The sequence below is a fragment of the Schistocerca serialis genome, chromosome 1 (genome assembly GCF_023864345.2).
Source record: "Schistocerca serialis cubense isolate TAMUIC-IGC-003099 chromosome 1, iqSchSeri2.2, whole genome shotgun sequence".
NCBI lineage: Eukaryota > Metazoa > Arthropoda > Insecta > Orthoptera > Acrididae > Schistocerca > Schistocerca serialis.
In genome coordinates, this window is record NC_064638.1 from 495,900,799 (window position 1) to 495,925,257 (window position 24,459).

General features: G+C 41.8%; 1 protein-coding gene across 1 annotated transcript in view; it reads right to left on the minus strand.

The window, feature by feature from the left end:
* The window catches only part of LOC126457760 (uncharacterized), a 31,194-nt gene extending 7,172 nt beyond the window's left edge, over window positions 1–24,022 (minus strand). Inside the window, exons 1-4 of the mRNA XM_050094325.1 lie at window positions 23,926–24,022; window positions 15,895–15,961; window positions 2,954–3,018; window positions 2,831–2,866 (exon numbers count right to left, since the gene is read on the minus strand). Coding sequence (XP_049950282.1) covers window positions 2,831–2,866; window positions 2,954–3,018; window positions 15,895–15,961; window positions 23,926–24,015 — 258 coding nt within the window. The 5' untranslated portion in view covers window positions 24,016–24,022. The remainder of the gene's footprint in view (window positions 1–2,830; window positions 2,867–2,953; window positions 3,019–15,894; window positions 15,962–23,925) is intronic.
* Between the last annotated feature and the right edge of the window lie 437 nt (window positions 24,023–24,459).

Sequence of the window (24,459 nt, forward strand, 5' to 3'; positions counted from 1 at the left end):
CAAATGATGATGGCCAAGTAGATGTTTTAGCTGCTGTCGCGGCTAAACCGCACATCAGTAGCAGACAAATGGCTCGATAATCAGGAATCTCAAAAACGTTGGTGTTGAGAATGCTCCATCAACATCGATTGCACCTGTGCCACATTTCTATGCACCAGGAATTGCATGGCGACGACTTTGAAAGTCGTGTACAGTTCTGCCCTTGGGCACAAGAGAAATTACGGGACGATGACAGATTTTTTTTACGCGTTCTATTTAGCGACGAAGCGTCATTCACCAACAGCTGTAACGTAAACCGGCATAATATGCACTATTGGGCAACGGAAAATCCACGATGGCTGCAACCTTGGCAGGTTAATGTACGGTGCGGCATTCTGGGAGGAAGGATAATTGGCCCGCATTTTATCGATGGCAATCTAAATGGTGCAATGTATGCTGATTTCCTACGTAATGTTCTACCAACGTTACTGCAAGATGTTTCACTGCATGACAGAATGGCAATGTACTTCCAACATGATGGATGTCCGGCACATAGCTCGCGTGCGGTTGAAGCGGTATTGAATAGCATATTTCATGACAGGTGGATTGGTCGTCGAAGCACCATACCATGGCACGCACGTTCATCGGATCTGATGTCCCCGGATTTCTTTCTGTGGGGAAAGTTGAAGGATATTTGCTATCGTGATCCACCGACAACGCCTGACAACTTGCGTCAGCCCATTGTCAATGCATGTGCGAACATTACGGAAGGCGAACTCCTCACTGTTGAGAGGAATGTCGTTACACAAATTGCCAAATGCATTGAGGTTGATGGACATCATTTTGAGCATTTATTGCATTAATGTTGTATTTACAGGTAATCACGCTGTAACAGCATGCGTTCTCAGAAATGATAAGTTCACGAAGGTACATGTATCACACTGGAACAACCGAAATAAAATGTTCAAACGTACCTACGTTCTGTATTTTAATTTAAAAAACCTACCTGTTACCAACTGTTCGTCTAAAATTGTGAGCCATATGTCTGTGACTATTACAGCGCCATCCATCACAAAGCGAGAAAAGTGCTCCAAGTAAAACATTCATATTTCTTTACGTACTACACGAATAAGTAATAAAAACTGGGAGTTCCAATTTAAAAAAAAACGCAGTTGATATCCGTTTGACCTATGGCAGCGGCATCTAGCGGGCCAACCATAGCGCCATCTGGTTTCCCCCTTCAAGCTAGACAAGTTTCGTCCTTTGTAGTTCCTTCGTTTGATGCTTATTTCGTGAGATATTTGGCCCTGTCACGATCAATGGACCACCCTGTATAGCAAACACAGTCTAATACCGTATATGTGTGTGTGTGGGGGGGGGGGGGGTGATAATTGACTGTCTGCATATATGTTTGTGTTCAATGTCATTACCAATATTTTTGTTTTCACAAAAAAGTGAAAACCATGAATTTAACTCTATGATCAAAACAAGTTCTATAAGACCTAAGGAGGTTACGACTTATTCAAACAGGTGTGAGATATATATCCACTCAGCATTCTATGAGACCACATTAAACTTCATGCAGGTAATGCAGTTAAGTTACAGAACTTTCTGTTGGGCAACTCCTTTACTGCACTGAAGGGCGTAATCACAGGAACTCTTAAATTTAATGCTGTAGGTTAATTTATGACTACAGTAATGTAAAGACAACATTAAATGTGCTACACACACGGACATAAATGCCACTACATCTGGTCGACGCAAAAGAATGCGTTATTAGCATGTGGTAGGACGGGAATTGAGCATTGTGACTCGTCTCTGGGAAACAGGTTTGTCGTAGCATAACATTTAGGCTCTCAGATGGCGTTCTGCTACGAAAGTTATGCATGTGTGCGTCAAGTGAACACAACTGGGTCTTACCCAGCGACAGACAGGTACGAGACTAAGCACCGTGATTATACCATTTGATGGTCGACGTCTTGGACGCATCTTCGTAACGGAACATACAGCTTTTTCTGCAGTCCGGCTGTATGTTGAATTAAATCAGCAGGTGTTGAGCTTCCCGCCACGTAGGTTCGGCTCCGTCTGGTTCAGTGTGGACTGGTGACAAACATGTCACTGAGTCGTTTTCTAATGTCCAGAGCCCATATGATGTTATATTCCCCAGAAACGCATTCAGGAACTCTTTGATTCCTTGCCACACATGTAGGCATCATACCACGATAAATTTTCTAAATCAGAGACGATATGAAGGTACATAATTTTAATTATTTTTACATTGTCAATATACCTAAACCTGTACTTTCTCATTCATACTTGTACTTACTGGAGTCACAACTTCTACAACAGCATTTTTGCTGGTGTGGAGAGAGATCTAAGATCTCTCTTCTTTGTGGAGTAGAACTGTTGCTCTAACATAGGCATCGGCCCACTTTTAAAATAAACATATCACCTCATAGGCTAAAATCGTGTGTGGCTTACATATACCACCTGAGGAACACACTTTTTTTCATCACGTTTATGACTGGTCTGACGTTTTGACGTGGCATGCCAAGATTTCCTCCTCTGGGCTAACATCTTCATCTAAAAGAAACAGTTGCACCCAGTGACTTCAGTTGTTTGTTGGGTGTGTTCCAACCTATATCTTCCCCTAAAGCTCATGCCCTCTGTTGCTCCATCTAGTACCACAGAAGTTATTTCCTGACCTCTAAACACATGTTCTATCATTCTCTTCATTCTCCTGATCAGCCTTTCGCACAAAACCCTTTCTTGAGGGAAGGAAGGGGACCAGCCACATTTCTCACTTTCTTACTTTATTATAGGGAGATTTAAAACTGAAAAAACTACTTACCGTTCCCTTCTGACGTTCCATGCATTCTATAAAGCACTGGAATAAAAATTTCCCCTCTGTTAGTCAAGAGAATCCATTTATTTTTATCTTAAATGAAACTGTGTAGCAAACAACTTTACTCACCCGGGCGTTCTCATTTGTTTCATCCGGTAATGTGCCATTGTTCATCATACGTAGAATCAGAATTGCTGAAACAAATTTAAAAACAATATTTTAAAGAAAGAACAATCGAAATATTAACAATGATATAGAAATATAACAAAAGTATCTTCCAAGATGAGTCCTTGTACGGAATTGCAATATGTACGTGTATTTCATCATAATTTCATTTAATGTGTTTCAGAGATCAGAATATTATTTAAAATTTGTGCTGATGAGCAATAAAACAGTGTAGTTTGTCCACTACCATTTTAGCCAGTCTGAAAAATTTCTAAATGACCAAGGGAATGTATATAATCGGTGTTATGTCTTGTTTAAAAGATGAGATTTAAGAAGGATCTTGTATATCGTACGAAGTTGAAATACCCGTGACAATCATTCAATAGTGTAGAGAGACTGTCACCGATTAAGTCAGAAACGCTAGCTAGAATACGAATAGGTCAGTTAGCATTTAGCACATCCTCAGAGAGTAAAAGAAATCAGAGTAACATAAGAATGATATGATGTTTCCTACAGATGGTCCCTTAATTACATGAAAGCCTATCATCCTGATTGAGCAGAAAAAACTGAAGATTGTTCGAACGAAACGGGAGTACCATTACATACAGTAATGGAATCGGATTACTGTACTCCGATAGTTAAACAACATTTCTACCAGTAGATCGAAGCACAGATTACAGCAGTATCCGAGTAAATTATCGACAAGTTCATATTTTCTCATGTACACAAAGAGAGGCAGGCAAAAGATTGGCAGTCTCCGTTGTCTTGTCATCAGAAGATAAAAAAAAATTGCAAAATGACTTACACCCGATATCTGAATTATACGCAAAGTGACCATCGTCCCTCTGTAAGGAAATATACTGGGTCATCCAAATATGCACAAAAAGAAAACCATTAAAATTCAGTTACAAGACAAATCACACAAATTTAAAGCTGTCAGATCGACTAAATAGCTACGAATTATAATTATGAACAATTAAAGTTGGAGCGATCGCGTACATAACATTGAGGGGAAGGAAAATCAAAGACTCCGTTTTATTGGCAAAACACTTCAAGATGAACAGGTCTGCTAAAGAGACTGCCTACGCTACGCTTGTTCGTCTTCTGCTAGAGTATTGCTGTGCCGAATGAGGTATTTACCACGTAGAACTGACGGAGGACATCGAAAAAATTCAAGGAACGGCAGCTCATTTTGTATTATCGCGAAATAGAGGAGAGAGTACCACGGACAGGATAAGCCGGTCTGGCTGGCAATCGTTAAAACAAAGCCGTTTTTGGTTCCGACGAGATCTTCTCACGAAATGTCAGTTGCCAGCTTTCTCACCTGAATGTAAAAATATTTTATTGTCGTCAACCTACACAAGAAGAAATGACCAACGTAATAAAATTAGAGAAATCAAAGCTCGTACAGAAAGATTTAAGTGTTAATTTTTGTCACGGGCTACTGTAGAGTGGGAAGGCAGAGAAATAGTCTGAAGCTGGTGCGAAGAACCCTCTGCCATGCTCTGAAGTGTGAACTACAGAGAATTCATCTAGATGTACACTATGTAGATGTCTCTTGCTGTCAGGAAAACTGTAAGTAGAGTGATTATCAGCACTCTACTGTAAGTAGAGTGCTGATGACATAATTTCGACAAACGTAAGGTGAAGAAGCATAGGATAATAACGTTCGCATTCGACCTCACGTTACAAGATTCGAATTCACAGTATTTGGAAGCCAAGGGGTGAATCCATGGTGAACCCCAGCACCTACAAGCCTGGATCGAAAACATTTTTCCACTAGAGTGACTTACCTTTTTTGCCCCCTTCCCCGAAAAATTTTTTCCACTCAAGTGACTTGTCATTTTTTGCCCCCTCCCCCATTTTCCCTTGTACACCACCCGTGTCAGTTTTCGCTTCTGTGATACACCCTAGCGCCCCTCTCGACTTGGCGCCCAAGCGGCGGCTTGTGTCACTTAAGAATTAAACCGATCGTGAGCAACCGGTAACTAGAAAGATTACCATTGTCAACGGATACATTCAAATCTATTACACGCTGCATGCCGGTAACGATGATTTTTGCGTCGGACAATCCCCTGGCGCTGTTAGAGAGAATTTCGGTACATGCTAGTACCAGCTTTACATCTTACTTTTCCCGATTTCACCATGGGCAGCAGAATACAGCACTAAATACTAGAATCACCAGTCATATTGCATGGGGGCTTATTTAAATTTATGTAATTGAAAATACTTTTGTAACTGTCTGTCCGATTACGTAAGTCTCGTAATCGGTTGGCCCTGACTAGAATTGTTACGCTATCTGACTGCAGAGAACAATGTAAGAAAATTTCAGTAAACACAGTTAATTAATTAAGTCCCCAGCAACTAAAAAACCAACAAAACCAATAAGCACAAAAGTAACTGTTCTGTATGTGGGAGTGTGACTCAACGTCCACATCTGGCACGGTTCTTCTCAAACAAGACAAGAATTCTTAAATACCAATTATACCGACGTGACAAAAGAAATTTAGAAAAACTATAATTACGCAAGAAAACCAAAATTCACTCTAATACAAGAACACGAGCCAGATGCTTTGTTGACTGAACCTGTAGTGACACATTATTTCAGATACACAACTAATAAAGGAACATTATAAATTTTACCTTCATATATATTGACGAAATGCACTCATTACAATAACATCTGCTATCTCTCCCATCAAATAACTGCATAAAACAAGGAACAACACTTTTTACTACAACATATCCTTCCGATTTCACGACAAGCAGTGCCTGCTACGAACTCCCAACACACACTGTCCTCTCCGATCTCCTAACAAGCACTGACTGCCATGAACTCTCGACAACCACAGACTGCCATGAGCTCTTAACACGCACTGTGGAGGCGGCTTAATAGTACTCTTTGGCGCACTCTCTGGCGCAGTGGCACAGTGTAGCCACCTTTCATATGCCCCTCCTCCACAGGCCAGAATTTGATGGTATTTTTGCCAGCATTGGTGGTGAAAATACCACCAAATTCGTCCACAAAAATACAGACAAAAATAAAGATAATATTAATACCTAAATATCACATAATTAGTTAAAAATTTTGGCTTTGCACTGACCTTTTACTAACCTAATATATGAAATACAGTAAGCAATACAACTTCTTTTCATGCATTTGGCTTTACATAATAGTTTACACAATATACAAAAAAAAATCAGTTTATACAAATGTTCACATAAAATGTTTTCAATGATTAGTTTATACAAAAAAAGACACCAACAGGTTACATGTTTTCCGTAGAAGCAGTCCATCAGTTGCACCCAATAAAGTTTAGCAGGTACACCCGGCAACAAGTCACATTAATTCAGTAGAAGCAGACCATCAGTGGCCCCAGTAAAGTTCAAGAGGTACACACAACAACAAGTCACATTAATTCAGTAGAAGCAGTTCATCAGTGGCACCCAGTAAAGTTGAGAGCAGGTGCAGACACCAACAAGTGACATCATTTCAGTAGAAGCAGTCCATCAGAGGCACCCAGCAATGTTGAGTAGGTGCAGACAGCAACAAATGACTTCATTTCAGTAAAAACAGTTCATCAGTTGCACCCAGCAATGTTGAGTAGGTGCAGACACCAACAAGTGACTTCATTTCAGTAGAAACAGTTCATCAGTTGCACCCAGCAATGTTGAGTGCAGGTGCAGACACCAACAAGTGACACCATTTCAGTAGGAGTAGTCCATCAGTTGCACCCAGCAATGTTGAGTGCAGGTGCAGACACCAACAAGTGACACCATTTCAGTAGGAGTAGTCCATCAGTTGCACCCAGCAATGTTGAGCAGGTGCAGACAGCAACAAGTGACACCATTTCAGTAGAAGCAGTCCATCAGAGGCACCCAGCAATGTTGAGTAGGTGCAGACAGCAACCAGTGACTTCATTTCAGTAAAAACAGTTCATCAGTTGCATCCAGCAATGTTGAGTAGGTGCAAACACCAACAAGTGACACCATTTCAGTAAAAACAGTCCATTAGTGGCATCAGCAATGTTGATCAGGTGCACACAGCAACAGGGGACATCTTTTCAGTAGAAGCAGTTCCATCAAATTCATTAGCACTGATCACTCTGTTCATCAGCAGAAATTAAACACGACCAAATGTCACACATCATGTTGAAAAGTGCAGGTAACAGTTCAGAATATTTATCTTCACTAATCAGACAGTTCAGGCATGAACAATAGTTTGAATGCACATACAGATGCTTTTACAGTAACATACAAATCACAACAAACACACAAATGATATCAGATAATTATCCTATTAACTATTACAATACACAAATACCAGTAAACCTATAATATTCATGGGTGTCAGTGCAAGCCACTACAAACAAATAAAATAATATTTAGGAGATAGGTGGGTAGGATTAGGAAAGGAAAACACACAAAACACACTCACGCATCTCTCATCCACATTAAATACTACTGTGTAATTGAATAGTGTTAATTGTGTAACTGAAATTCTGTCTAAATCTGATGTTCATCATGTGTATCAAGTAGTACTGGCAGCAATGTATAACAGTCAATAATAGTTAAGTCAACGTCATAGTCATCATGTCAAGACCAATGTTTGCCAAGCCAGATCAAAATGTACTGTTGTTGAACAACTGTCAGTGAGCCAAGATATGCAATTACTTCCTCTCTCCAAAAAAAAGTATATACTGCTTAGTTATTTAACAAAGTGTGTGTATAGACCATCTTCCTTCTATTTTAGTGTTCTAGTCTGCTCTCTTCATCCTCCTTGTTCCATAAGACCAACCAAAAAAAATATGCTCCTCACTTACTTTACCTCTTATACACCAAAACTTCGATAATCATCAGCATCACATAATCTCAATACGTCACTAATACTTCTTCAATACGTCGATACATATAACTCTTATCATCAACATCATTTACCTTACCTCTTGTCCACAAACAACTTCATATACTCTCAATACCTATAATAATACGTCGATAAATATAAACCTCAGCACCAATATCATTTCACTTCCATAACAACTCTTTCCTCTAGTCAGTCTCCTCGAACAAGTACAGATAAAATCCTAATGCAAACCTCAATTCAGCATCCCATACAATTCGAAGACACAGTGTCCACACACAACCTCTGTGTAATCCATCTGACCAAATCTTCTACTCATTATAAATTATAAGATACATTTTAGTTCCTTGTCCATCATTAAATAAAAGAAATGCATACCTGACCTCTAACAGACTTAGTTCGAATAACTCTCAGTAATTAAGTACGATTACGGAGTGTGAATGATCATAATATTTCACAGTATGTACACCACTTCAAGAATTATAGCAGAAGCAAACATGTGGAGTATTTTTTGTGTCAAGTGTCACTTCCTATTTCAATTGCTCACGAAAAATGCAGTGTAATAACTGTTAATGGTCTAAACCTAGTATTGGTATGTCATGTCGTTAGCTTCCTTCCTATTAGCATAAAGTTATACAGCTTCCATAAAACCTCAGCTCATGTGACTTCTATGACTTTCTTGTACTAATGTCGTTCGTCGAATGATAGCAGTTAATTTTTTTATCTTAAAAATATAAGGCACTGAGCGTAAGCAAAACTTGCAATAGCGAGTAAATATACCAGTAGAGAACAGAATGTCAACAAATGTATGCAGCATAATTCTTACAACGAGGCTCTGCCAAGCGAACAATCTATAATTAATACCACAGTGTGACCTAAACTCTATGTTTGTACACAGTATATCAGCATTTCTATATACCAAATTAAAGAGCAGTTATGGCAACAAAACAGAAATGTGTAAATATGTAATCCATACAAAAAGCAGCAAACATATATCTTACGTAATAAACAGGTCATTAGCATCATATCAGCATAAGCAAATAAATGTTCATATGTCATCTTAGCAAGTAAACATGGAGGCGCAAGCAGATAAATCACAAAGTATAACTTACATACCTAAACACATCAGCACAATAAATCAGGTTACCATTACAATTTAAATAAATAAGCACAGCAGGCACATAATTAAAAAAAATATGACATCAGTGAAAAAGCATAGTAGCCAAGCGATGCATAATATATACAAGTCAACCCAGTTCATTAATCAATAATTGTCAAAATCAGTAAATGTATACAAGCACGTCGCTTCACAAGTAAATCCATAGAACATGAAATTAGCACAAAGTATGAATCACGTAATCGCGAGCAGCAAATTACGTCTAAAGTACGTACCTATGTGGAAATATGTTACCTGAAAAATAAACTCAATTAATAGTTACCCTTTTTTAGTTTATTAGTTTCTTCATCGAAATTACATTCTTCCTGAAAATTTCTCGATAGCAAGTCCTCTTAACGTCGGAGACACACAGAGTTTACCTGAAGTTCTTAAATATTTTATAGAACCGTATCCTGAAAAATACTGAATGTTAATAACAGAATTCATCAAGTCACTATAGCTTTATACTGAATTTAGTCGGAGAAATTAAACTGTGTATTTGTTTACGGCTGTCAGTGCATTCGCACCGAGCACTCGATCAGCTGTAGGCGCGTGACGTAGGAAGCAATTGTTCGCGGTCAACGACTGCCTTGTGCGGCGCGCAGACTTGACTGTTGCTTTGAGTATGTGCCGCCGCCAAAACACAGCGCGGTATCCTTGTACTCTCCGCATGTTTACATGTAGCTGTTAGTTCTCCAAAGTATGTCATTCCACAAAAATTTTTTTTAAAAGTATATCATTCCACAAAAATTTTGGAAACTACGAACCTCACGTTTTGTAGTAGGAACAGCATAATTACGAATAGCGTCTAATTTTTCTGGATCCGGAAGAATATTTTCTGTAGAAATAATGTGACCGAGAAATTTCGCCTGAGAACGACCAAATTCAGATTTTTCTAAGTTCACTGTAATGCCAACTCTTGCAAAGATACGTAACAATGAATCCAAAATTTTGTTGTGCTCACTCCAAGAATGTTTAGCAATAATAATGTCGTCAACATATGAAGTAATATTGTCACGAAGATAAACAGGTAAAATTTCATTTAAGCTACGAATGAATGCTGCTGAAGGTACAATAAGTCCAAATGGTAATTTACGAAATCACTTTTAGGCACAATTAGTCATATCAGGTTATCATTTACTTACTCACTAGATAGATTGATAGTCGAGGAGTTGGTTTGACAGATGCAAAGAATAGTAAAAGAGTAGGCAGCGGTACAGAAAACTAAAAGAGAAATAGCACCACTACAGCTCGGGGCCCTATGCTCGCTACGGCACATATTCACTTAGAGTAGTGAATCCCCTGAGGACTTTAATAGCTGCACATAATTTCAAGTTTGTGACTTTGTGGCACATCTGGCGGAAGTGTGTACGCAAATTGACCTGACCATGCACATGGATGTATCTCATTCTTAGAATTGCGGAAGATCTTAAATTTCAGAACAGTTAAGAAGTGTTTATAGTCAAAGTTTTCGCCTCGTGTCGACAAGGACCTACCGCGTCTGTCCAAGTCACAACGACGACTATTGTTAAATTCACGCGCCTGGCGCTCTCTTGTTGCATTCCGTAAATGAAACAAACTATTTTCTTCAAACCCTTCTGCTAAACTAACACTTGTCAATTTATCTGAGATCTCTTCAACTCTTTCTGATGAGTCACTTAATTGTTCTTTCTGTTTATTTACGTCTTCTGTAAGTGTCGCGACTCGGGTTTCGGTATTGTCACATTTAGTAGTTAACTGTTCATATTGTTGTGTTATGTTATTTAATCTGTCATTTGATACGGACTCCTCGATTCTCTCAAGTATTTCTTCCTTATCATGTGCACATTGTAAATTTAACTCTGAAAATTTCTGTACTATCACGCGATCTTTTTCTTCCTGTTCTCTGTCCTGTTCCTCTTGTCTAATTTCTGTTGAAATTAAGCTATTATTGTGAGCCTTCAAAATCGGTTGTACTTCTTCTCTAATTTCATTATTTGATTCGTCATTCGTATTTTTGAAACATGTCCCTATTCGTGAGCATAACCGTGTTGTCATTGCTTCCATCTCAGTTCTAATTTCAGATCGCAAAGTTCCCATCTCTGTTGCCATTGTTCCTATTCTTGATCCCACTGTTTTTAATTCAGATACAAACCGTGTTTCCATTTTTAATATAGCACTCATCAACTGCCCCATGGTAACTGTTTCAAAATTATTTTCGCCCCTAACATTTCCCGCAAAACCAGTTTCCTTCGTCATAGCTGTAAAGCTATCTGTGTTCGATACTATTTCAGAATCTTCTATCGTTGATCTCGTATTCTGTGAATTTTCTGATTGAGAAAAATTTTGAAATGGTTCCGGACTATTTTCCCGACTTATCACATTGTTTTCAACTCCATTATCCACCATACTGTCTTCCTCTGTTGGCGAGTTCGCCATGTCAACAATTTCGTTATACTCACTATTCATCATTTTTACTTTTTTCATCGATCGCGTAATCATTTACAAAATATACGAAAGATTCGTCACTGTACGAAAATCACACACAATGACCCCTTATCTCCAACAATACTATTCACACGCAATGTCTCCCTCAAACACGATCAATCGAACAATTGAAATAATTGCACAAGATTGTCAAACGCGTATACAAGGCAATAAAATTTAAATTTTGAAAAATATCATTAGAAGAATGCCAATTACCAAATCTACACATGCAAAACAGACTACAATTACTATACTACAAATTACTGCAACAATACTACAGTCTACAATTTTCACAATCAGAAGATTCCAAGGGACGATCCGAAGCAGCGGTCGCCACGTGCATGGGGGCTTATTTAAATATATATAATTGAAAATGATTTTAGTAGCTGTCTGTCCGATTACGTAAGTCTCGTAATCGGTTGGCCCTGACTAGAATTGTTACGCTATCTGACTGCAGAGAACAATGTAAGAAAATTTCAGTAAACACAGTTAATTAATTAAGTCCCCAGCAACTAAAAAACCAACAAAACCAATAAGCACAAAAGTAACTGTTCTGTATGTGGGAGTGTGACTCAACGTCCACATCTGGCACGGTTCTTCTCAAACAAGACAAGAATTCTTAAATACCAATTATACCGACGTGACAAAAGAAATTTAGAAAAACTATAATTACGCAAGAAAACCAAAATTCACTCTAATACAAGAACACGAGCCAGATGCTTTGTTGACTGAACCTGTAGTGACACATTATTTCAGATACACAACTAATAAAGGAACATTATAAATTTTACCTTCATATATATTGACGAAATGCACTCATTACAATAACATCTGCTATCTCTCCCATCAAATAACTGCATAAAACAAGGAACAACACTTTTTACTACAACATATCCTTCCGATTTCACGACAAGCAGTGCCTGCTACGAACTCCCAACACACACTGTCCTCTCCGATCTCCTAACAAGCACTGACTGCCATGAACTCTCGACAACCACAGACTGCCATGAGCTCTTAACACGCACTGTGGAGGCGGCTTAATAGTACTCTTTGGCGCACTCTCTGGCGCAGTGGCACAGTGTAGCCACCTTTCAATATACACTTAATAGCTACCGTTTTAGTAGTAAAGATTCAAATGGTCCTGATTCTGTTTCAACAGGTACTAACCACTCGACCGAATATCGAATCCTGTTACCTTAGTACACTACTGCTCATTAAAATTGCTAAACCAAGAAGAAATGCAGATGATAACGGGTATTCATTGGACATATATATTATACTAGAACTGACATGTGATTACATTTTCACGCAATTTGGGTGCATAGATCCTGGGAAATCAGTACCCAGAACAACCACCTCTGGCCGTAATAACGGCCTTGATACGCCTGGGCATTGAGTAAAACAGAGCTTGGGTGACGTGTACAGGTACAGCTGCCCACGCAGCTTCAACATTATACCACAGCTCATCAAGAGCAGTGACTGGCGTATTGTGACGAGCCAGTTGCTCGGCCACCATTGACCAGACGTTTTTAGTTGGTGAGAGATCTGGACAATGTGCTGACCAGGGCAGCAGACGAACATTTTCTGTATTCAGAAAGGCCCGTACAGGACCTGCAACATGTTGTCGTGCATTATCCTGCTGAAATGTAGGGTTTCGCAGGGATCGAATGAAGGGTAGAGCAACGGGTCGTAACACATCTGAAATATAACGTTTACTGTTCAAAGTGCCGTCAATGCGAACAAGAGGTGAACGAGACGTGTAACCAATGGCACCCCATACCATCACGCCAGGTGATACGCCACTATGGCTATGACGAATACACGCTTCCAATGTCCGTTCACCGCGATATCGCCAAACACGGATGCGACCATCATGATGCTCTAAACAGAACCTGGATTCATCCGAAAAAATGACATTATGCCATTCGTGCACCCAGCTTCGTCGTTGAGTACACCATCGCAGGCGCTCCTGTCTGTGATACAGCGTCAAGGGTAACCGCAGCCATGCTCTCCAAGCTGATAGTCCGTGCTGCTGCAAACGTCGTCGAACTGTTCGGGCAGATGGTTGTCGTCTTCTAAACGTCCCCATCTGTTGACTCAGTGATCGAGACGTGGCTGCACAATCCGTTACAGCCATACGAATAAGATGTCTGTCATCTCGACTGCTAGTGATACGGCGTTCCGCATTACCCTCCTGAACCCACCGATTCCATATTCTGCTAAAATTCATTGGATCTCGACCAACGCGGGCAACAATGTCACGATACGATAAACCGCAATCGCAATAGGCTGCAATCCGATCTTTATCAAAGTCGGAAACGTGATGGTACGCACTTCTCTTCCTTACATGAGGCATCACAACAACGTTTCACCAGGCAACGCCGGTCAACTGCTGTTTGTGTATGAGAAATCGGTTGGAAACTTTCCTCATGTCAGCACGTTGTAGGTGTCGCCACCGGCGCCAACCTTTTGTGAATGCTCTGAAAAGCTAATCATTTGCATATCACAGCATGTTCTTTCTGTCTGTTAAATTTCGCGTCTGTAGCACGTCATCTTCGTGGTGTAGGAATTTTAATGACCAGTAGTGTACTTTGTTGTCTCCCTAAATCAGTTAAGACAAATATCGGTGTAGATCCTTTAAGAAGACCATGACCACATTCTGCCCAAATTACCAGGGTGTGCTGAAAAGTAATACCTCCGGATTTTCTATGTGAAAACTCTTTAAATCTTTGAAAATGAAACAAATTTTATTAGTATTGTACATCTTTGTACTTCATGTACATATGTTTGCAGCCCTCTGCCTCTAGAGGGCTTGTAAGGTGACAGTGCATAACGTAACTATGTCGGTGCGTGAGACACGGCGTGTTGCAATCGAGTTTCGAATTCGACGAGTTCGTTCGCACATGGAGCAACCTCTGCTTCAGTATGGCAGTGGGAGACCATACACGACCGCTGCGACATCTTCATCAATCTGTCGCCTTGCGTTCACTGTCGTCGATAATCCTCTATACAGTCCCGTCTTGGTCCCATTCGATTTTCATCTTTTCCAGACTTCACTCTGATAACGTTGAAGCGGTGCAAGCAGAGGTGAGATTGTTGCTCGGTCCTCAAAGTCAAAAATTCTTCAGTGATGGTACCAACAGACTGGTCTCTCCTTGGGGGGAATCTTTTCGCTGCCAGGGTGACTATGTCGAGAAATAACTAGGTAGACATGAAGAATAAAATGTATAATATTAATAAACTTTGTTTTATTTAAAAAGGTTTAAAAGTATTCATATAAAAAATTCGGCGGGATTACTTTCCTGCACGCCCTCGTATTCCCAACTGAACTACTGCTGATGATTTCAATGATAACGGAGCATTAACGTCAAGTCTTCCTTCACAATAATACCCCCAGGTTAGAAATGAAAATTCAGATGACATTAAAAATGCTGGGAGGTTTGTAGCAAAATGTGGAAAATCTATAACATTAGTAGGTTAACAATGTGCCATTTCCAAAACTCCATCGTTCTTGTAATCATCACTCCCAGTAATAAACATGGATCCCAATGAATCGACGTTAAGAGCATTTATCCCAGAGAATGTCATAGTGGATGACGCCTGCTGTTGACTTCATGTATAGCCAGCATCAGTTATGCGCTAGGGTTAGAGTAGATTAAATCAAAAATTTGCTCTGAAAGCAGGAAGATGACACTAATGGTGGGCTATTTTGGCCATACTGTGATAAAAACTATCCTGGGAAAGCACGGCATGTTATAAAGGCGAACAATAAAAAGAAGCTGGGAGTTTACGACTGCATCGAGTAAACGGTATTACAAAAGATGGTGGCACTGCAGTTGATGAAGAGAAGGAAGAAGCTGGGTTAGAACTGAATACATGGACGATGTTATACTGTCGGTGTTACTCTATCACGGCGTTGAAACAACTACAAGCATCGGATTGTGTAATTCCACTGGGTCAAGCACCTTTGCCAATTAGTAATGCACCAGAAGCTATAAAAGGTATGAAAACTTTCTGCAGCGGTCTCATTTTTTTTTTCCACCGTATACTATTAAACGTTGAAGAAATATATGTTGGAAGCGAAGATATGATCGAAAAAGATCTCACCATACAGACGTAATCAGCGGTTTAACATCGAAACCACGGCTACTGTCATACAATATGAAGAAAATAAGGAAAAGGCCTCCAGCGTCCACTGAGGGGAGTTCCCTCTGAAGTAGATAATTTCCTTGCACGGTATCGAAACAAAAACCTGACATGTCGTTCTGGGTGTTTCCACGTCCGTCAGAAATATGGTGCGCGCTGCTTCCAATGAGCTGTAATTACCTCTAAGGAACAGTGGCAATCGATGAGCGAAATAATGCAATCGCAGTAAATAGGTCAAATTTATATGTTACTACACTTCATAATACATAAGCTTACCTATTGAAATCGGATACGTCTTGTTACAGGTAGCCATCGATTCATTGAAGTTGCTGTGACCCGTAATCTGGAACGAAACAAATCAAGATTCCTGTATGAAAAAGAATCATCTAGACTTTGATGTTTTAACACTTTCTGATTATTTTATTCTTATCATTGTTCTAATTACTTCCAACTTGACAATATATTGTTTTTTTGCTTTCATGATGTCGACATCTAAGCAACCTACACTCACAACTATTTTATTCTGAGACTTGAGCTTCTGCTGGCGTTTGGAAAGTTCAAGTAACTTACGTAAATGCAGCGAATTCTTGTAGAAGTAAACTCCCGTTGCTTTCTAGGCACAAATGCGACGCTGTGGATTGTAAAATAAACCTTCGATGGACAAGTTTCACGGATTTTAAAACCAAACTGCGGCGAATGAAGAAAGACAGCACACATCTTAAGCAACCAGCGCGATCACACAACCAGAGCTGTCTAACTACAGACGTTACTTATAGCGAAACATTAACCAACAAGATGTGAGCAGTTAGCATTGACTATGTCCCACTGCAGAGATCAGGATTTCAAGCACATACTCTGTGTCTCTGTTTGTAGGGTCACTTGCTCGATTACTGCCGGCCGGTGTGGCCGTGCGGTTAAAGGCGCTTCAGTCTGGAACCGCGTGACCGCTACGGTCGCAGGTTCGAATCCTGCCTCGGGCATGGATGTGTGTGATGTCCTTAGGTTAGTTAGGTTTAATTAGTTCTAAGTTCTAGGCGACTGATGACCTCAGAAGTTAAGTCGCATAGTGCTCAGAGCCATTTGAACCATTTTGCTCGATTACTCTCAACAGGTACTACAATTACATTATCTCTGTAAATGGAAGTGTGTGCCAGCATCTGTGGATTGCTGCATTCCGTGTCATGATTGTACAAAGACAATTGCAGATTTTCCCGGCTGTTGTGTGCTTATGTGACGACTACTCTTTGTACAGCGGTACTGCATGGCTCAAATGGATTGACCCAAGTATGACAGGCCACAACTATAGGAGTTTGATAGACACTCGCCATAGACGAAACAAGGCTACCATTTACCGACCCTAAAAGGGTCTTAATCTCATACGGTGTTTGAAGAACACATTTCACATCTTGTTCCTTCAGAAAACGACCAGTCCTATTGCAAATACTGATCTCGTAAGCCCAAAAAAAAAACGGCAAACTTACGTACCACGTTGTTATTCTCATCATTCACTCATTTATAGGATGTCTACTCACATTGAGGTGTATCTTCAGCTTGATACATGTTACGATACGGCTCAGCGTGTAGGGGTTCTTGGCACCAATTTTCATTGAAAAAATATCACTTCAGGCCCTGGCAGTTTGTCAGAAGATTGGCTCGGTGGGGGCGAAAAACAATATCCTAAACTTGTGCTATTTACGAGGTACCCGAGTTGCGTACCTCTATGAATACTGAGACAATCGAGATCCGTATCACACATTTTCATTCCCACTTTGAAAAGTGTTCTTTTCAAGAGTCGCACCTGATACATCACTCTTAAGACATGCTTTCCATGTGTTTTTACAGTATAACCATCACTGTACTTCATCGCTTGAAGTTCGATAGAAACAAAACTTGTACCCCCTCTGTCACACGTAGTAGCTAACGCTTATTACCAAACATCGGCCGCGCGGGATTAGCCGAGCGGTCTTAGGCGCTGCAGTCATGGATTGTGCGGCTGGTCCCGGCGGAGGTTCGAGTCCACCCTTGGGCATGGGTGAGTGTGTTCGTCCTTAGGATAATTTAGGTTAAGTAGTGTGTAAGCTTAGGTACTGATGACCTTAGCAGTTAAGTCCCATAACATTTCACACACACACACACACACACACACACACACACACACACACACACCAAACATCGTGGAAGGCCTACTCCACGCTGTACTGCAACTAACCAAGAAAGTTCACAAGCCTAATATGTTTATGGTTAGCCGTGTAACCGCTACAGAGCTGTTTGTTGCACTGTCTCCAGTGGATGCGTAACTACACTGAAGCGCCAAAGAAACTGGTGTAGGAATGTATATTCAAATACAGAGATATGTAAACAGGCAGAATACGGCACTGCGGTCGGCAACGCCTATATAAGACAAAAAGTGCCCGGTGCAGTTGTTAGATCGGTTACTGCTGCTACAATGGCAGGTTGTCAAGATTTAAGTGAGTTTGAACGAGTGTTATAGTCGGCGCACGAGCGATGGGAGACAGAATCTCCGAGGTAGCGCTGAAGTGAGGATCTTCCCGTACGACCATTCCACGAGCGTACCGTGAATGTCAGAAATCCGATAAAACATCAAATCTCTGATATCGCTGCGGCCGGAAAAAGATCCTGCAGGAACGGGACCAACGACGACTGAAGAGAATCGTTCAAAGTGACAGGAGTGCAATCCTTCCGCAAAATTGCTGCAGATTTCAGTGCTGGGCCATGAAAAAGTGTCAGCGTGCAAACCAGTCAACGAAACATCATCGATATGGGCTTTCGTAGCCGAAGGCCCAATCGTGAAACATGATGACTGCACGACACAAAGCTGTACGCCTCGCCTCGGTCCGTCAACACCGACATTGGACTGTTGGTGAATGGAAACATGTTGCCTGGTCGGACGAGTCTCGTTTCAATTTATATCGAGCGGACTGGAGACAACCTCATGAATCCATGGACCCTGCATGTCAGCAACGGACTATTCAAGCTGGTGGAGGCTCTGTAATGGTTTGGGGCGTGTGCAGTTGGGGTGTTATGGAACCACTGATACGTCTAGATACAACTCTTGACAGGTGACACGTACGTATGCCTCCTATCTGATCGCCTGCGTCCATTCATGTCCAACGAGCATTCTGACGGACTTGGGAAATTCCAGCAGGATAATGCGATACCCTAAACTTCCAGAATTGCTACAGATTCGCGCCAGGAACAATCTTCTGAGTTTAAACACCTCTTCTGGTCCCCAAACTCCCCAGACGTGAAGATTATTGAGCATATCTGGGATGCCTTGCAACATGCTGCTTAGAAGAGATCTCCAGCCCCTCGTACTCTTACGCATTTGTGGACAGCCCTACAAGATTCATGGTGTCCGTCGCCTCCAGAACTACTTCAGACATTAACCGAGTCCATGCCGCGTCGTGTTGCGGCACTTCTGCGTGCTCACGGGGACCCTACACGATATTAGGAGTGTGTACCATTTTATTTGGCTCCTGAGTACAATGTATCAGAGGTAGCACTAAAACAGGATTTTGATTGTTGAAGCTGCTTAGGCTGTATATTCTTTCGTCATGTTTACAGGATAGTTACGATTATACTTCCACTACCTGAGACAGCTCCCATGAAAAACGAGTGACCGTAGGATAATGCAACTTTTTGAAAACGTTTGCGAGCACGTGCGAAAGAGAAAAATCGAATAAACCATTGAAAGAAACACATTTTAATTTCCACAAGAGAGAGTAACATTTGTTAACTACATAACATGTATATGCTCCAGGTTACAAATGTTGCTCAATGCGACGAACATCTGCATCCATGACAACCTGGAACCGCACTACAGTTTGCTCTGCTGCTGCTCGAAACGTCTCATTCGAACTTCACAGTCATGTTCTTCAACCCCGGTAAGGTAAGTGGACGTCTCCGTATTTCCCTAATATGTCGATGCTCGCGAAGAGTAGCAGCACTATTGCTGTAGTTTTGATAAAACAGCTTCACTAACAAAGCCCTGGCCACCTTGTCCCCCACCCATGTTGATGTCTGCAACAAAAATGCACACTGACGCTTGTGTTTCAACCCCACATCGCCGTACCAATATCGGCAACTAACGTAAGTCACGGCACTGAAATTACTAACAACGCTACTCCTGCAGCCCACAGTCTGAACACCATTCCTATAAGGTTGGGTAACCATACCGTAAATAATTTTAAGTCTACACAGGCTCAAGTAGCGAAAGTATAATTACAACCACCTTGTGCATATTTCTCAGCTCTATCTCGTATACTAAACTGATTATTTGATGGGTTGTGAAGTACGCGTTGTGAAGTGGAAATGACTTCGAAATGCAGGTTCATTTTAGAAGTATTACAACGACTCCTTCATCCACCCACGTTTCCTCATTTTTCCTTAGGCAAGCGTAAAGCCAGCCCAAGATCCACATTAACAACTAGTGACTGTATTCGCCTTTGATTTGACAAAACGTTTACGCAATACCACTTCGCTTGCTGCAGCCAAACGTCAATAAATTGAACAATATTACAGATAGTCAAGGGACCGCTTAAGCCTCCAAGTTCAGTGTGCGAGTAAAATGGTAATGCGTGGCAACGCAGTCTGACCACGCTTCCCTGCAACGAGAGCGACGTGAAAATTCTATGAAATAAATATAAAGCGTTTGGTTATAATGAAAGCACAGCTACCCACAGTGGTCCAGTGTGGCCTGTGGTTAGCGTATGGCAGCGAAACTGGGTAGGAATTCTGATGCATGAATCCGGAACCAATTTACGCTGGAAACACCATTAGTTCCAGGTTTGGCCACCAGGTGCAAATCTGGCGCTTTGAGTGCAAGAAAGACGTACAGAATCCTTCCACATGGTGTGGATTACAAACGGGACGAGGCTAGGAAAGGTCAAACAAGCGAGAAACATATAATGTTGCTTTTATTGTTGTCCTCCACTTACACATTTTTTTAATATAAGCACCGGAGATATCGACAAGACCCGTGAAACGAAGTATCAACAGCTGCTCGCAGCAGGTCCGGTGGAATCTGAGCAACGTGTTCCTCTACACTGGTCTGCAGATCAGGTAGAAAAGGAACGTGATCCTAGTGAAATTCTTCTGCAAACCCCAGAGCCAAAAGTCGCATGGATTTGGATCAGCTGATCTTGCGGCATGCGTCTGGAAAACCTCTGGAGAGGACACGTTTCTAGAAGGTTGCGTTAAGATCTTTTAATAAGCAAGCTACGTGTGTGTTGTTATATCTCGTATAAAAACAGTAGTTTCCATACAGTTGTGCTCTTCCAAGGCACGAATCACATTTTTACGAGGAGGTCTCGATTACGTGGAGACGTCACGTAACATCGAATAGGTTCTCTGGGTGTATCCTCTTCAATGAAGGAAGACAATAAAGGGGCTTGTACATCCACACCACACAGTCATATACGGAGAGTGGAAATGGCTCTTCGTGCATAACGCCTGGTTTAACACTACCCCAAATTCGGCAATTTTGTGTATTCACTGCATCCTGTACTATAAAATGTGCCTCTTCACTGCATAGAATATTTTCCGCCCATATGTCATCAACTTCAGTCCGTGCCAGAAACCAAAGAGCAAATTTAGAAAGTTTCTGCGGATCTTGAGGTTTCAGTTCCTGCACCGTCTGGATCTCATGTGGGTACAGTATGAAACAGAGCGCAGAACTTCCCATACTGTTGAACATTGGATGGATTATTGTCGTGACACCGCACGACCACTAGCACTACTCGGATCACGTGCTGCATAATCAGTTTCAGCAGTAGCAACCTCGTCAGTAACTTCCACCGTGATAGGACGCCTTCCACTTCCAGGTGTCAAACCAAGCTCATCCGTATTCTCGAACTTCATTATTATCTACTGTAAACCGTTTAATGATATTGAGCCTCTCCTCTGACTCAACAATTGCTGTCGTTTATACACTACTGGCCATTAAAATTGCTACACCACGAAGGTGACGTGCTACAGACGCGAAATTTAACCGACAGAAAGAAGATGCTGTGATATGCAAATGATTAGCTTTTCAGAGCATTCACACTAGTTTGGCGCCGGTGGCGACACCTACAACGTGCTGACATGAGGAAAGTATCCAACCGATTTCTCATACACAAACAGCAGTTGACCGGCGCAGCCTGGTGAAACGTTGTTGTGATGCCTCGCATAAGGAGGAGAAGTGCATACAATCACGTTTCCGACTTTGATAAAGGTCGGATTGTAGAATATCGCGATTACGGTTTATCGTATCGCGACATTGCTGCTCGCGTTGGTCGAGATCCAATGACTGTTAGCAGAATATGGAATCAATGGGTTCAGGAATGTAATACGGAACGCCGTGCTGGATTCCAACGGCCTGGTATCACTAGCAGTCGAGATGACTGACATCTTATGCGCGTGGCTGTAACGCATCGTGCACCCACGTCTCGATCCCTGAGTCCACAGATAGGGACGTTTGCAAGACAACAACCATCTTCACCAACAGTTCGACGACGTTTGCAGCAGCATGGACTCTCAGCTCGGAGACCATGGCTCCGGTTACCCTTGACGCTGCATCAAAGACAGGAGCGCCTGCAATAGTGTACTCAACGACGAATCTGGGTGCAAGAATGGCAAAACGCCATTTTTTTCGGATGAATCCAGGTTCTGTTTACAGCATCATGATGGTCGCATCTGTGTTTAACGACATCGCGGTGAACGCACATTGGAAGCGTGTATTCGTCATCACCATACTGGCGTATCACCCGGCGTGATGGTGTGGGGTGCATTGGTTACACGTCTCGCTCACCTCTTGTTAGCATTGACGGCACTTTGAACAGTGGACGTTACATTTCAGACGTGTTACGACCCGTGGCTCTACCCTTCATTCGATCCCTGCGAAACCCTACATTTCAGCAGGATAATGCACGACCGCATGTTGCAGGTCCTGTACGTGCCTTTCTGCATACAGAAAATGTTCGACTGCTGCCCTGGACAGTACATTCTCCAGATCTCTACCAACTAAAAGCGTCTGGTCAATGATGGCAGAGCAACTGGCTCGTCACTATACGCCAGTCACTGCTCTTGATGAGCTGTGGTATAATGTTGAAGCTGCGTGGGCAGCTGTACCTGTACACGTCACCCAAGCTCTGTTTTACTCAATGCCCAGGCGTATCAAGGCCGTTATTACGGCCAGAGGTGGTTGTTCTGGGTTCTGATTTCTCAGGATCTATGCACCTAAATTGCGTAAAAATGTAGTCACATGTCAGCTGTAGTATAATATATTCGTCCAATGAATATCAGTTTATCATCTGCATTTCTTCTTAGTGTAGCAATTTTAATGATCACTAGTGTATAAGACTTTACAGTAATAGTGCACGGTCTCTCTTCTCGATTGCCATATTGTTCACTCACTTTCTGGCTTTTCGAAGGACAGACTTGATGTCATACCATCATACTGACCGTGTACAGCGGTGGTGGCCGCAATGGGAATTAATTTCTTTTCCAACGTAAATCGGTTCTACGTTAAAGCATCAACATATCAACTAATTTTCACTGCTGTACGATAATTACAGCCCGTGAGTAGATGGACTTGCGTACTTTAATTATAACGACCTGGTGTGTGTTTAATGGAAGAATTATCTGTAAGATTTTTCAGTTGTCGTTTCTTTCTTTTTCTTAGAATAATAACGAAATGCCGGCCGCTGTGGCCGAGCGGTTCTGGGCGCTTCAGTCTGGAACCGGGCGACGCTGCCGTCGCAGGTTCGAATCCTGCCTCGGTCATGGATGTATGTGATGTCCTTAGGTTAGTTAGGTTTAAGTAGTTCTAAGTTGTAGAGGACTGATTACCTCAGATGTCAAGTCCCATTCTGCTCATAGCAATTTGAACCATTTGAATAACGAAATAAACCAATTGGCCCCAACGAGAGTTCAGAAGTCAGCATTTAGAAATTCCTGACTGTATTACATTTGAACAACCCGTTTTCGACACCATTCTTGGGGCTCGTGTGTGTCCACAGTGGTAAATGTTTCACAGTAAGCTAGCGGTTTTTCAAACATCTTTTGACTTGGCGTAAAAGTTTTATGAGTATCGTACCACGTGATAATGTAAAATATGTTGTTTCTGCCACGTTTACAGTGGTCTTCTTCTGGGTCCATCCCATCAGTAGCCACTACAAACGTGGCCGAAACGTTGGGTTCTCCACTGCAGTTTCCTACATATGCTGCGGTACGACACTCACAAAACTTTTGTGCACCTGACTCTGGCCGCTGAAGCCAACGCAGTTATCTTAACTCTTGACTTACGTAGCGGTCAGAAAGCTGCGAGAGCACCCCAGTCGCAGCCGCCAGGCAGAGCGCAGAAGCCAGCAGCAGCGTCCCAGCGTTGGCCGCCATCTCGTCGTCTCCGGCGGCCGCAGAGGCAGACGCGTTTATACTCAGGCGCTGGAGCCCTGCTCGGCGTCACGTGAGCGTTTCTCCCGGAACTAGACCCTCCAGCCGGCGGCACTCGGAAACGCTAGCGCCTGATAAAGCTACAGGGCAGGTCAACCCGCTTTGTGTGCACCATTCAGTGTGAATCGCGAAAAAAAGTGCGGTTGCTGCTGACGTCCTTGTCACTGCACTTCCCCAACCACCGGACAGCCAGTTCCCTTATTTGCACAGTACACTGGCTAAATAAACAAAATGTATAAGAGGCGATCAAAATATTTGATTTAAAGGCAGTGCAGTCCAGAATCGACATGCCAGTCAAGCAGAATCGCCGCGAGCATTGAGGCAATCACCCTACCGACGATCCAGGTTGAAGATACCCCTTTGGTGAAACATCATGTCCTGCTGTGT